A 14,965-nucleotide genomic window follows, 5' to 3' on the forward strand; every position below is an offset into this window, starting at 1 on the left:
AGCGTGGCAAAAGTTCTGCGATCATTTTCATTCAGACAATAATTAATTTAAGATGTGATCAAATCTAAGTATAACAAATGTTATAAAAAGCAATGAAAGAAAAAATAACCTTTTCTGTTTTTATTTTTATTTTATACGTTAATCTTTATAATCTAATTCCAGGAACTTTCTGGTAGCATCTTTTAAGTGATAGGTAAATTAGTGAAAAGTGTCTTCAAAATTTGACATAATGTGAGAGTAATCTGCCTATAATGATATAAAGATATTATTAGGTTCTGGGTAAAAGAGTAAGTGCATCGCTTTACAATGTGCTGGGGTTCTACAGTACCACCCAGAGGTTCAAAAAGGATAAATGCTACTGCCTGAAGCAGCATATAACCTACCAGTTCCCATTCCATAAATCATTGAAATTTTTGTTTCAGTATTGGAAGCATTTATTGTACGCTGCTGGCATTTGTAAACTGGCTAATATCCATAGCACACACATTACAAAAAATATGACTAATGCCACTTTTAGTAATGCTCATCAAATTTATAGGTGCAAACTATTCTACATCATTGATAAAATATCTGCTTTGGCAAAATGCTAAATAAGTATATCAGAATAATCATTTCTAATTATACTTAAAAAGCATATTATGTTAAAAAGTTGAATAATATTTTGATCACTCATCTGCAAGTAATCCAAAATGTTAATCTCCATTTACAACCACCATGCAACTAAATCATAAAAACTATGAGCATTACAATGCAAATAAAATAAATAAGTATATTTTCTTTTGTATTATATATTGGTCGGAGATAAAGTATAAAAACATTCTTAGAGTAAGGTAAATAATTTTGGGATGAAAACATATAAAAAGTTAGTAACATACATGCAATGTATCTTAATATATATATATATTTGTTTTTTCTACCTGTGTTAACAATAATTATGATTAAAATAACTAAAACTATATATCACAGTTTTCAATGAAAGATTAGTAAATTTTAATGATTAATCAATTCCAGCAACACTTCCTATACGACGACGATCACAGTTTCCTGTAATATAATCTCCAAGTCTAGCAATACCTGTTACACTATTAGTTATAGGAGGCAGTGTAACACGTTCTGTATCATGCCCAATTTTTCTCATTCCTTCTATCACATGCTATTTTAGAAAACAAGATTGTCATACTAAAACAATATAATCATGCAAAAGACACAAAAAAATTTACAGAAAATTAATTTTTAATACAAAACTTAAAACTAAATATTAATTTTTTAAAACTTTTATTGGAGATAATACAACATGCATCTAAAATTTATCAAGAAATCAAATTATAAAAGTTCTTGGGACTGTTCAGAAAGTAACTTAAGTTTTAAATGTAACATTTTAAATATGGGAGTAATGCTACCATCTTAGTGCAGCAGTCTAGTGGGACTCAGTATGCACTTAGCAGTGGTAGAAAGAGATCCATGCTTATTTACATGCTTATACTCTTATTTGCTTAATAACAACTTTGTAAAATGCATATTGCAATTGAGAATACCACTAGTAGTAAAGTAATAAGATTCTTGTTAACTGCCAGCGTAAAATGGTTGAAATCCATTTCAGTTTAATAAATTGGACAAAGGACAAAGCCAGAAAGATGTTGACAAATTTATTCTGCCAGGAAAATCACAATAACTATCTTTTGCAACAGAAGACCATCATCAAAACAAATGTCTTAGCAGGCTGTGCTCTGGTATTGTTTTTTGAATGATGACTACTAGCATATTGCTGTAGTACTGCTGAGCGAACTCAATCTTTGCTGTTACAATCCAACTAGAAAATGTTACTTATTCTCCTTAAGCCTAGATTTGGTATCCAGTGATAATCTCGTCACGAACATAAAAAAGGCTTGGATTCCAGCACATTAACAAGAATTCTGTATTGCAGTCCAGTATGGAAGGACTTAAATTTCAGGTGGAAGAATTTTATGACAATGAAATTCAAATTTTGTGAAGTGCTATGACAAGTTTCTCAGTTTGGCTGGATAGATTATAAAAAAATAGGTAAAAGTTGTAATTTTAAGTTATATATATATATATATATATATATATATATATATATATATATATATAAATATATATGGTATATTTACATTTTTTTTTTTTTTTTACTTAAATAGAAGTAAATTACTTTCCAGATAGTCCTGATAAAACATATAAAGATCTTTCAGGTTTTTAATTTTTGTTTATGTTGGTAAAATAGTTAGGTAGTAAATAATACCATTCTTAAGCAACAAGTCCACGTCACGACACTCCAGGTATGGCGTGTTGTCTGAAAGGGGCATATAAAATAAAAGATTACTCTCAAAAAGAGCTACCGGTAGGCCGACCTGCCATGCCAGTATATAGCTGGTAGGCGGGAAGGCCTATTTGAGTATAAAGACACTCCCCTGGGTGGCGTAATACCAACAAGTCAACAAGGCCCAGGGGAGCTGAGAGAAAAAAAAAACAAAATGCAACAAGTTATCTCCTAAATGAAAGGTTTTACACCTGCATAGGAGTATGAATAAGTGAAGCAGACTAAGCTACTTCTTTCACAAATGATTCTCAGATAAATTAACGATAAGAATTACAAATGATTGCCTTTTAAACCCATCAGTTTAAAGACTTATATCCATTATAATTTACATAGGAGCAGTAAATACAACCAGGTGATAGAAATTATCAGTCAGGTAATTACATTAACAAACCGTTTTCTAAACATTGATATAAACTAAAATAACTAAACTGTTTGTTTGGTAAACTGAGACCAAATAATGAGAATGAAGAGTATGAAAGCCAGCATCTCTTAAGACCAAACAAAAAATAATTTGTTTAAAGGTATGTTTACTGATTTAAAAAGAAATTCATTATTACAGAAATTTTATTGAATGAAAATAAAAAATTAAAATGCCATAAAAAATACAATTGCAATGAAATATCAAAAAAACACCTTACTATTACTTCAGGTCCTTTTTCAACTTAAAAAAACAATTCTACTTTTAAGAGAAAAGAAATATATTTTAACTGATTATTAATCAAATAATTGTTTACTGTTTACTAGGGAAAGTATGATAGAATTCAGGAATTATGGAAATCATGAATACAATAAAAAATAAATATAATTTAAATGAAAATTACAATTTCATAATACAATACTGATTGTTTATCTTTGATATGGGAAGGAAATATTTTGAATAATATTATTATTTGAAATTATACAAAAAAAAAAAAAAAAAAAGGTGTTCTATTATAACACAAAATTGTTTCAAAACTGAAGGCTGCTAATAACAGTCAACAGAAATTAAAGAACACATTTTTTCATGACAAAAAAATAAAATAAAAACTGATTTACAATCCTGCAACTCCTCCATGACGTCGATAGTCACAATTTCCATTTACTTCATCGGGCATTTTAGCGATTCCGGTAACAACTGAGCCGCCATTTAATCGAGACACATTGTGTCCAATTTTTCTTAAACCTTCCACAACATGCTAAAATGGATATTATAAAAAAAATAAATACATGCAAACAGGTTAATTAGATACAAGCACAGTAATACTACAACTAATCTTAATAAAAGCTATTATAACCTGTTAATATATTAGCTATTATGTATGTTATTAAAGAAACAAACCATGCATTTACTTTTTTAAATATTACAGCCTGTATGTATTTATAAAAAGCTAACATAATATGCTTAATTGAAAAACATTATTCTACAACAGGAATAAGCCAAACTACATACTTAATTCTTACAACATGCTTCATATAAAACAACTATCACTAACAAACACTAAGCAATCTATCAATCACTATCACTAAACAATTATCACTAGATGTCAATCAATACATTCTAAGAGGTTAATTTATTTGTAAAATTATAAAGTACTTAAGCACTACAAAACCATCAACGCTACGTTAGTGAAGCGCTAATATCTTAATTTCAAAATTTTAGACAAAGTTTTTCATTCTAATGTACTTATGGAATTTTTTTCTTTTAAATACTGCTTTAAAACTGAATAACAAGTTAAAAAAAATCCTACTTAATGTAACTGTCATTCACACATATTACCAGTTTCACTTTCTTCATTAACACTCTTGATTAATTCCGTTTACAAAAATTGTAACACTAGATTTCCTGACTAAAGAAAAGTAAACTGATATTACTAAAATTCCTTCAAATGATATCTGGATTTATTTTAAATACAGTTTGTCCACAGACATGGTGAATTTTTAAATTACTTTTATTTTAAAAAAAGAAAGCATTTAAACATGAAACAAGTACCAAATTAAAGTAAAATTTCAAAATTTAATGATGAAATCTAGAGTGAGCTTCATACAAAGAGTTTGGTCTGAGCACATCATGTGGTAATACATTTCCAGCTCTTCTGAAAAAATGCATGCAATTATCTCTGAGATTTACTGTTTTATACGATAGATATCACTGAACTATGGTAAACAAATTTGTATGATAAATTTGTTTAAAAAAAATCTCATAAAAATATCTAAAGGAATGTATATTGCTTCTATTTACCTTTCCATTCCATCATTAAATATGTCTCACGGAAGAAATTAAAATACAGTTTACATAATGTGGCATGTTGAAAGATGGCAATATCATCTTCTATTTAGAGAAATGAAAACTGTTCAATTACATCTAAGTAATAGTAAGATGTCATAGTAAGTTTCACAAAAACGTCTATTCCTTGGTCTTTTCCAAAGCACACAAATTAAACAATTTGTGTGCTTTGGAAATTTGTGTTCAAGGGATCATTTTCATGTTCAAAAAATTCATAAGAATTTTTGGTGGTCCAATTCCGTATTGTATATTATATGCTGGCTTAAGGACATAACCAATCAATCTGTTACAACCAGTCAACTGTTGTAACAGATGTACTACGTGATCTAGGTTCAAATTCAGCTAAAGACAATAGCTAAATTTTAAAAGTGCTTGAATTTTCATGTTATTGTTAAACTTTGGTTGTTAAGGTTTAATTTGCACTAAGGTCTCAGAAATTTTAACCTGGTTAGGGCTTAATCAACTATAATTATTAGTTAGCTTTGGTAGTAACATCATGAAAAAAAACATTCTTGTGATATTAAAAACTTTCAAATTATGTTTGTCTTTTATTGCAATCTATTCAACTAATGAAAAATAAGCAACTCTCCCATGATTCAATAGGATGAGGATGGTATATATGATATGTAAATGAGGTGTAGCCTTGTACAGACTCAGGTGGACTGTTTAGAATAATATTGTAAAATGAAATGTAATTTTTTAATTCAGTAAACAAAAATACTGATGATGTTAAATAATTTTTATCAACAGAATCTAAAAGTAACAGTTACTTATTGCGGGAAAATAGAAAATACACTTAACATGTATCAATTATGTGTTAATTATTGTTTAAAAACTCAGCATTCATTTCATTTTTGGAAGACAAAAAATCCATTAAAAAACACCAATGTACAATAAAATTAAAATTCAGATAAAAAAAATGTGAACAGGTAGAAAACTGCAATTGATAAATGTAAACAAGACTACACCTCGTTTACAAGATGGAGTCTTGCACAGATTCAGGCCGACCACTCCTGAGATGTATGGTTGATTGTATCCCAACCACCAAAAGTACACTCGTATCCATTGTCCAGTATTCAAATCCATATGAAAGCAACTACCTTTTACTAGGAAAATCAGCTGCTAAACAACTGATTGTGATGATGAGTTAACCACTAGACCAGACTGGTGGGCTTAATTACATTTTGTAATTTAAAATTTCAGCACAGTCGTACTTTGTTGATAAAATATACATAAATTGTGTTTGACAAAGGATGAAAATATTCTAAAATTTTAAACTGCAAAAATACATTAATATGTATTTTTCCAAATTTTTAATGTTTGGATGGACAGAACAGCTCCTTTAGAAGGTGAAAAATCTTGTAAATGTTCAGAAAAGGGATTTAATTAGATAGATTATTAATATTTCTAATTTTAAACGTATACTTTTCAATAATACATAATAGGTTGCAAATCAATATCAAAATTTAATGTGCATATATAAATTTTATGTTTGTTTAAATTTATAAAATTATATTTTTATTACATATGTATGTACACTTATTTATTTTTCCCTACTGAATGGAGACAATGTATACTGTAGAAAGGGGTACATCGTTTGTAATTTTATGTCATCTATTCCAGTCTTTCTTATGGCTGTGATGCATATAAATGACTGACATACAGAAAACAGCAGTTAGGCTTACTTTCTCTGAGAGTAATGGTATTTATTATCCAGTCAGAGTCTACAATGAACAATTTAAAGGTTGTAGGATTGGATTTCTCATTTATTTCAATGGGCTTGGCATACTACTGAAAAATATATATTCATTGTTTCTATCAAAAAGAAAATTAGGAAAACTCTTCACTTGTAGTGTACAGTTCATAATATTCAAATCTGTTTTATTCAATTGTCAGGTCAAAAACCATAAGGAACCATCAAGTTTATCCCTTAATTTGGGTTCCTAGAATCTCAGTATGGTTTTATTTCACTCTTTGCCCAAGAATCAGGGTGAAATCTTTCGCTAGCCATAATTCACTAACAGTATGTGAATCACTCTGTATAACAGTACAGATAAAAAAAAATTAGTACAAAAATAATAAACAAGGCTTTGAAGACTGAACTACTGATTATCAATTAAGCAAGTTATTGGAAAAAAGCAAAAGATAAAAGAAAAAACTACATTAACTAAAATTATTTGCCACCTGTATAAATACTAAGAATTTAAATCATAAAGCGTATGGTATTATGCTGCAATTAATCATTTATACTTCAACATGCCATAACAAAGTTCTAAGAAAATGTTATTTTAAAGAAAAATAATTATGACAAAAAATACTTAGATTGAAATAAATTTTATATAAAAAATAAATAAAATCCTAATACTTACTCTAAGTACACCATATTCATATGTTATCTTCATTGGCATCAATTGATGATGTATACGTGGCTCATCAATTGCTTCTTTAATATTTTTACCAAACCATAAATTAAGTAATGTTACCTAAAGGAATAATATCAATGTAACTGAAATTAGCTTAATTATAAAAAAAATTAATAAAGTGAGATATAAAACATAGAACAAAGCAATTATTTAATAAATAAAGAGTACAAATTTTTACAAGAAGATTGTAAAATATGGAACAGATTAATAATTAACATTTATTTACATAATATGTATGAAAAAAGACTAAGAGAGGGTATAACCAATGCTATCATTATCTTAGAAAAGTAAACCACTTTGTTTACCTCTGAAAAGAAGTACATCTTCATTTACTGATTTCATTATTCTTATTTTTGTCTTCCTGTCCTGTACTTTTTTATATGTTATTGTCAATAACCTTTTCTTCAATTTGCCTTAAATATCCTCTTCATTTGTACTAATCATTCTGTAATAACATTACTCACAGCCTCTATTCTTGTTTTTCTGGGTTCTTTTTATTAGTCATATTTTGCTGTTCTAAAGCAAATCAATACTTATAAATATTTCAAAAAAATTCTTTTAAATTCCTAAATGTATGTTTAATATCTACAGATTTTGGCATAAAATCTCTTTTGGCATGTTTAGGTTAAAATATCATCTGTATTTCATCCATCCTTTATAATTTTACAATATAAAAAAAGATTGTACTGTGTTCTATGAGGGTAATATTTAATTCCTCATTATTTTCCTTTCTGTTAAATTTAATTACTTCTCTTTACTTCTTTACTTTCAAAGTGAATTTCTCTAATCCATACCATTCATTAATTCTTTTAGCTCATTACTAGCTTCAATTAAAATAAAAACACTATTAGGTAATCTTAAACAATTTTATTGAAGTACATGAACTGTTTCTACAGTCACACATTTTAAGAAATTGAAGCACAAGATGCTAAAATGTTAGTGTTATAGTTCTCACATATTTATTTGGTAAAATAATGCCTTTTTTAAAATGTGAGGGTAATTCTGTGGTCTCATAAATTTCTCCAAAAAATATGTACAGCCTATTTAATATAATTCTCCCGGGCAGTGCAACAATCCAGAAAAGTACATCACCAAGTTCCTACTACTTTATTCTTGTTTAAATATTTCAGAGCTCTGTCAAATTCTGATTGTAGCTTTTTCTGAAGTCATAATCAATTCCTGACAATGAAAACAATTTTACTTTCTGTTATGCTTAATTTATACATATGAAGCTTTTACAACAAAGTAGTACATCAGATTTTACTTGCAGGTTGGTACCATGCTAAATGAGAACACATTTTAAAACCACTGGAAGACAGAGGAATATATATACACATCGTATATGAACAGCCACACATCGTGGTGTTGCTATTAAATAATGAGACTAATGCTGTAAAATATTTTATTTCAAATTTATACATATTTAGTTATTATCCCCTTCAATATAAAACCCTCCTCTAATCCTACAATGCTCCATGCAAATTTTCCATTGTTCAAAATAGTGCTGTAAGTCTTCTGTGAACTCTTTCATGACACATGCCGCTTTTTCTTTCACAGCTTCAATGGTCTGAAATCTTGTTCCTTTTAATGCAAATTTGAACTTGAGGAACAGATAAAAGTCACATGGTGTCACGTCAGGCAAATAAGGCAGATGATCTAACACTGGGATGTTATACTTGGCTAGAAACATCTTGACAGACAATGCAGTGTGAATGGTGCGTTATCCTGATGAAGAACCGTTGACTTTTTCTTCCACAGTTCAGGTCATTATTTTCTTATTTTTTCACAGAGTTGAGTAAGGTCCTCAAGGTAGTAATGTTGATTAATAGTTTAACCTTCAGGAACACACTGTAGGTACACAATCCTATGCATATCGAAAAAACAATTACCATCTCTTTGAATTTTGATTTCTCATGCCTTCCAATGCATAGACTGATGCTTAGTTTCTGGATGTTATCATCTGCTGATGACATACTGAAAATTGAGCTGGTAATGCCAGATAACAAATAAAATTGATATGAAAACAATCTCTGCATTGTGGCATATAATGTGTAACATGCAATCTGGATGGAGGTAGTTGTTTAAGTGCAAAACGTTCCTCTGTTCTGCTATGAGGACTTAATATTTATAGAATTACTAAAGTTTACTATTAATCTTGTTCTTATATATTATAATCTTTACTTCTTTATATTTTTTTATGATAAAAATTTCAAGGATTATATCATTACAATATAAAAAAATAAAAGGAGATGAACACACTTTGAAAAGAAAAGTAAAAGTTTTTCTGTACAAAATAAAAGAAAAAACAAAATAAATTGAGCCTATTTTACACAAAATAAAACTTTAGCTAAAAAATTTAAGCAATATTTTAAAATGATTTTGTTTCACAAATAAATAGATTACACTCATACCATAAATAAAAAGGATTTCATAGAGTACAGACTGAAGTATCAACATGAATAACAGATTAAATGATCCGTTCTCAAAATAATACGTTGTAAATAAATAACATTTATACTAATCGTTGTTAATATAAACAAATCAATGATGAACTGATCAATCAAGTTATGTTTTTTAATTTTAAGAGTAAAAAAACCAAGAACATTATTATAATCTATACCCCAAAAAGATGGCTGATGCTGTACAGTTAAAAAAAATCAATTATTCCATTTAAAAAAAAAGAAAATAGAAAGTAGTCAAAAGTTTACAAAAGAAAGATTTCTAAGTCACAGGAACAGTGTGGTGCAATGCAACAGAAAGAAACAAAAAATAGGAAAAGGTTTGTAAAGGGACTCCATCAAAACATAAACAAAAACAGATTAAGGTGGGCATAAACAATTGATGAACAATTAAAAGAAAAAAATATACTCTCAATAGACAAACAGTATTGTAATTATACATAAATTGAAAGGAATCTAAGTGAAAGCGTTAAGAGAGATATTTTGAATTAAGGAAAAACTACATTCAACTAGTAAACATAAACTAAAATTCTTTTGAAAGGCAAGTAGTTTTGAAAAATATAAACACTTTATTTATCTCAACCACATTATTACCTAACTTACTACCAATTTTATGTTAACTTAAATTTTTGCAATAACATGTACAACATGCTCAATCAAGGAGAATTTAACAAAATATTGTACAGCACTATCGATGGAACACATTAGCACATCCCTAAATGTCATAACTCATCATCTGGTCTGGTTTTCTTTTTTAGGGTGAACTACCTGAAGGATATTATTGCCAGAATGAAAAATATTCCTAAGTGGAGAACATAAATTATGTTTAGAAGAGTTTTAAAAACAAAAACAAAATCATAGGAAAAATAACAAAATTACAAACTAAACAATTGTATAAGGGTGCAGTCTTTATTGACAATAAACTTTTAATTTATTTTAGAATGCCAAGATTAAACATTTTTAAAAATTTTGATAAATCTTGTATACCTAATTCAATTGACAAAGGACAAATGTCTCACATGGATGGTAATGCACGATTTCTAATATGATAACAATGGTGAGATCTGACATTCTTCTAAAAAAGATAACAAATCGCCTTATTAACAATGTACAGAAGTTAGTATTTCGATTTATTATCCTGACTAGGAACTGAAAGTTGCAGGTTTATGTAGTGATATAATAAAATTAATTAAATTGTTAATATAAAAAAGAAACTTAAACGAAACTAAAATTAAAAAAAAAATAAATGAAACACTTACATATGCAATAGATGTGGTAATTTTTGTACCACCAGCAGAACCAACAACCAATCTAACATCACCATTTTTATCCACAATGATGGTTGGAGCCATAGATGACATTGGCCTTTTACCTGGTTTAATAAAATTTGCAGGTGAAGGAGGTACACCGAAATAATTTGTAATATTTGGAGCAGAAAAATCATCCATTTCATTGTTAAGTATAATTCCTGTGCTATTTGACACAAACAAACTACCAAATCTGTGATAAAAAGAATAAAACCAAATAATGATAAAGCAATACAGACACAGTAAACAGTGTTAAGATTCATTATTTTTAAATCCAGGCATCATCTTTCAATGTACATATTTTAGTAGATTAAAATTAAAATTCGATGATAGCAGCTCAAAAAATTATTCAGTGGATTGATTATAATCATCTAACCTTAAATATGGATAAAAATGTTGCATTATGGTTCTCAGGTAGACAAATTATCTGGATAGAATTTTCATTAATGATAACAATAGTATTTCAGTTGCACTTAAAGCAAAGTTTCTGAGTATTTTATTTATTTATTTCATTTTCTAGATGATAATTCATCATATAAGCTGGAAGCTTGTGCATGGGAATATGAAATGGAAATTTTGTAGCATATGAAAAATGCCATGTCTAACCAAGATTTGAACTCAGAACCTCCGGATGAAAGGAAGCGACGCTAACATTCCACCACAGAGATTGGCATATTCTTAGATGACAATTTCTCTTGGGTTAATTAAAATTGATTTTGTTTAGAAAAAAATCAAACCAAAATGTTTTGCTTTAAAGTGCCTTAATAAAACACTAAGCTTGTCATAATCATTAAATATTTATTATGCTTATACATACTCTCATCTTAAGTATAATTTCATCTCTTAAGGCTCCCTCAAAAAGTTAAATGAATTTTCAAGATACAAAATTGGGCTGTTGGATCATTGTTTGGCGCCCTTACGTATGAATCATATAGACCGTTATTTAGTAAATTAAATTTTTTGACTTATCCATGTGTTTACATTTATGAATGTATGTATAATCTTTACTAAAAAGAATAGTCACTTATTCTTAAAAAAATAACAATATCCACCTCTACCAAACCAGAAAACAGAACTGTTTTCATAAATCTCAGCACAATATTTTGACTTATGAGAAAGGGCTTTGTTATGTTTGTGTTGCCATTTTAACAGATTAATAAACTGTTTAAAAACTCTTTGCACCAGTTTATCTAAAATACAATAAAAAGGCTTTCTTTTACAGAAATAATATTACTTGGCTGATAAATTTTTAAATAGTACTAATAAAACATTTTTAAAAAACCCTGAATTTTCTACATCTATTCAGTATTTATATAAACTCCTCAAATAATTTTTAATAAGTCTTCTGAATTGTGAATTATTTTGTAGTTAATTTTTTATATGTAATATCTTCATACATTTAATATTTTAGCATTTTTAATATAACTATATTTTAAATAATTGTTATGGACTTTAAATACATCTGTTTTTATCTTACGATTAAATGCCCCATTCCTGATGTGATTTATCTAATGTATTATTATGTACCATTCAGAATTTATTTAGCAATATTATTAACTTAGATAAAACAGCATTTTTTTAATCTTTTATTAATACTAATATATTACAGAGAGCCAAGTTTAGTTCCCTAGCATCTATTCGCAATAAATATTCCTTCCAACATTTTCATTTTCCAGTGTATTTACTATTTTATTTATTTACTTTTTTAAATTTTATATTTGCATCACATTTACCTTTTTTAATGCTCTCCTGATTTTAATTTATAACATTTATCTTTATCCTTATAACATATATGTATTTTTCCCTTTTGTTTTACTTGTATATAAACTATGAAAATGCTTTTTTGTTTATATTACAGCTATACATACATTTGGATTTTAATTTTATTTCCCTTTTCATAGTCCTATGGTTCTGTACTGTGTTTTTTTTGGGCAATTATGACTTTCCTGATGATTATTTGCCTACATGAACTCACATAAAAAATACATAGTATTTCTGATTATAAAAAAATACATAAAATGCAATATTATAATAAATTAGAACAAATTTAATTTATAAATAGAAATTACTTACACAAGGTTAACGGTGCTTGTAACAGAAACTGCATCACCATTTGGTGCAAGAACAGCAATATTTGCAGTTCCATGATCTGGTTCCAAATCAAATTTTGCCCCATAATATTTGTAATCCTGTGATGTAAAGGTGTCTGAGATATTATTCTTAATCTGTTGTATATATTCAGGGGAAGACAGTTCTTCTAATAACTATAAAAAAAAAACAGCTAATTAATTTTTTTGAAATAAAGAAATAAAAATGAAATTCTAATTTAAAATTACAAACACATTTCTTTTGGTTTATACACTATAACATTTAATGCAGATGCAATATATTCATAATTTTTTCCAGGTCTGTTTGCTAAAATTTTGTTTAAAAATTATCGAAGATATTTTAATAAAATTTGAAAATGATCTTACATTTTATTCCTTTCAATACAACTGGAAATTTTTATGACTTCTTTTCAAATATTCTAATTCATCAGTGAATGGAACTTAAGCAACCCAAAAAAAACAATTTCATTCTAAAAGTATTAGTGACTCTCTTTATGACAAAAACATTCTGAAATAAAAAAAAAAAAATGGTGAATAATACAAACCTTCAAAAACATTTACTGTGTAAAGACAACCCTCAAAAATAATTGTTTGCCTTGATTCAGAAAAAAAATGATATTTTTAAAATTACAAAGGTTCACTCATTATGGCTATTTCAACCACAAAATAAGTAGCAAAATAATGTTATTCTAAATAGGTGTTGCTCTTAACAATCGAGTAGCTTTTTTCATGTTTTTTTTGTGTGTTTTTTAGTTGTTATATTTTGAAACAGCTATGTGGTAAGTGAATCCATTTTAATTTTAAAAATATCAATTTTTTTGCGATTCAGGGCATACAATTGTTTTTTGAGAGATACCTTCCCAAGGTAAGAGTTTTTTTTTGGGGGTTTGCCTTATCTACCATTTGTTTAATTTCATAATTAGTATTTGTCAAAAGGAGATTCACTGACATTTTTTCAATGAAATTTTGTTTTTGGTGGTTGTGATATCAGTTATTCTGGTTATATCTTTCGATCACTTTTGTAATGATGTGTATGATAACATAAAATAAATAAAAAACAAATGGACCACTTTACCTTTAGACCGTATTTTTGATTTTTCTAGCAAAAACACTTCTTTCATATATGTGTATTATTAATTAATTTTTCTTATTTATTATTTACTAATAATAAATTTAAGTGTAATATTTCAATTTTTTTTATTTCAATTTGTGGTTATTCCTTTAACGTAGACTAGCCAATCATAATTCAGTTTAATTTTACGATATTTACCCTTCATTATAATAATACACAAAAAAATATAATTATATTTAATTAATATAATATATATATATATATACAGGATCATTCACGGGAACCGGATGTTTTTAAAATAATCATAAAAAATTGAATACTTTCTTAAAAAAAGTTTTATTGGTACTGAAACACTTGTTAAATCAAAGCATTTGTTACTTACTCATGAACGAAAAATTATGTCCGGCAAGTGATGTCCATTTTGGGCAATACATTGTTGTAGCCTTTCACGGTAACTGGCCTCAATTCTTAGCAGCATGTCTACATCAATCTGGGTGACGTGATGACGAATTGCGATCTTTAGGTCCTCCAGTGTACGCGGTTTATTGCCGTACACACGCGATTTCAGAAACCCCCATAGAAAAAAATCACAACTACTCAAATCGGGGGACCGAGGGGGCCAAGGAATGTCGCCAAATCTGGAAACGATCCGTCCCGGAAACAAGTTACGGAGAACAGCCATCGTTGCCCCCGCTGTGTGCGCTGTAGCTCCATCTTGCTGGAATAACACATTTTGCAAATCGATTCCCCGGTTTCGTAACTCAGGGATGAAAAACGTATTCAACATCGCAATGTAACGATCAGCTATTACAGTTACGGCAGCGTCATTTTCTTCAAAAAATACGGTCCAATAACACCGACCTTTCCTATTGCACACTAGACGGTCACCTTTGGGCTATGAAGTGGTCTCTCGTGAAGCTGATGCGGGTTTCTTTCTGCCCAATACCGGGAATTCTGTTTTTTGACGAAGCCATTCAGATGAAAATGGGCTTCGTCAC

At 28.3% G+C, this 14,965-nt stretch overlaps 1 protein-coding gene across 8 annotated transcripts in view; it reads right to left on the minus strand.

The window, feature by feature from the left end:
• Nucleotides 1–14,965, minus strand: part of LOC142324238 (scoloptoxin SSD14-like) — a 190,466-nt gene that overhangs the window by 12,151 nt on the left and 163,350 nt on the right. For 6 of the 8 annotated variants that reach the window (XM_075365089.1, XM_075365087.1, XM_075365086.1 and 3 more), the window contains 4 exons: nucleotides 12,861–13,051; nucleotides 10,740–10,980; nucleotides 6,968–7,081; nucleotides 882–1,153 (listed from right to left, as the gene is read on the minus strand). In XM_075365089.1, coding sequence (XP_075221204.1) covers nucleotides 998–1,153; nucleotides 6,968–7,081; nucleotides 10,740–10,980; nucleotides 12,861–13,051 — 702 coding nt within the window. In that variant the 3' untranslated portion in view covers nucleotides 882–997. Of the gene's footprint in view, nucleotides 1–881; nucleotides 1,154–3,119; nucleotides 3,511–6,967; nucleotides 7,082–10,739; nucleotides 10,981–12,860; nucleotides 13,052–14,965 lie in introns of those variants that run through there. The other 2 variants (XM_075365085.1, XM_075365084.1) reach the window with 2 other exon arrangements.

Source organism: Lycorma delicatula, chromosome 4 (assembly GCF_047948215.1).
Source record: "Lycorma delicatula isolate Av1 chromosome 4, ASM4794821v1, whole genome shotgun sequence".
NCBI lineage: Eukaryota > Metazoa > Arthropoda > Insecta > Hemiptera > Fulgoridae > Lycorma > Lycorma delicatula.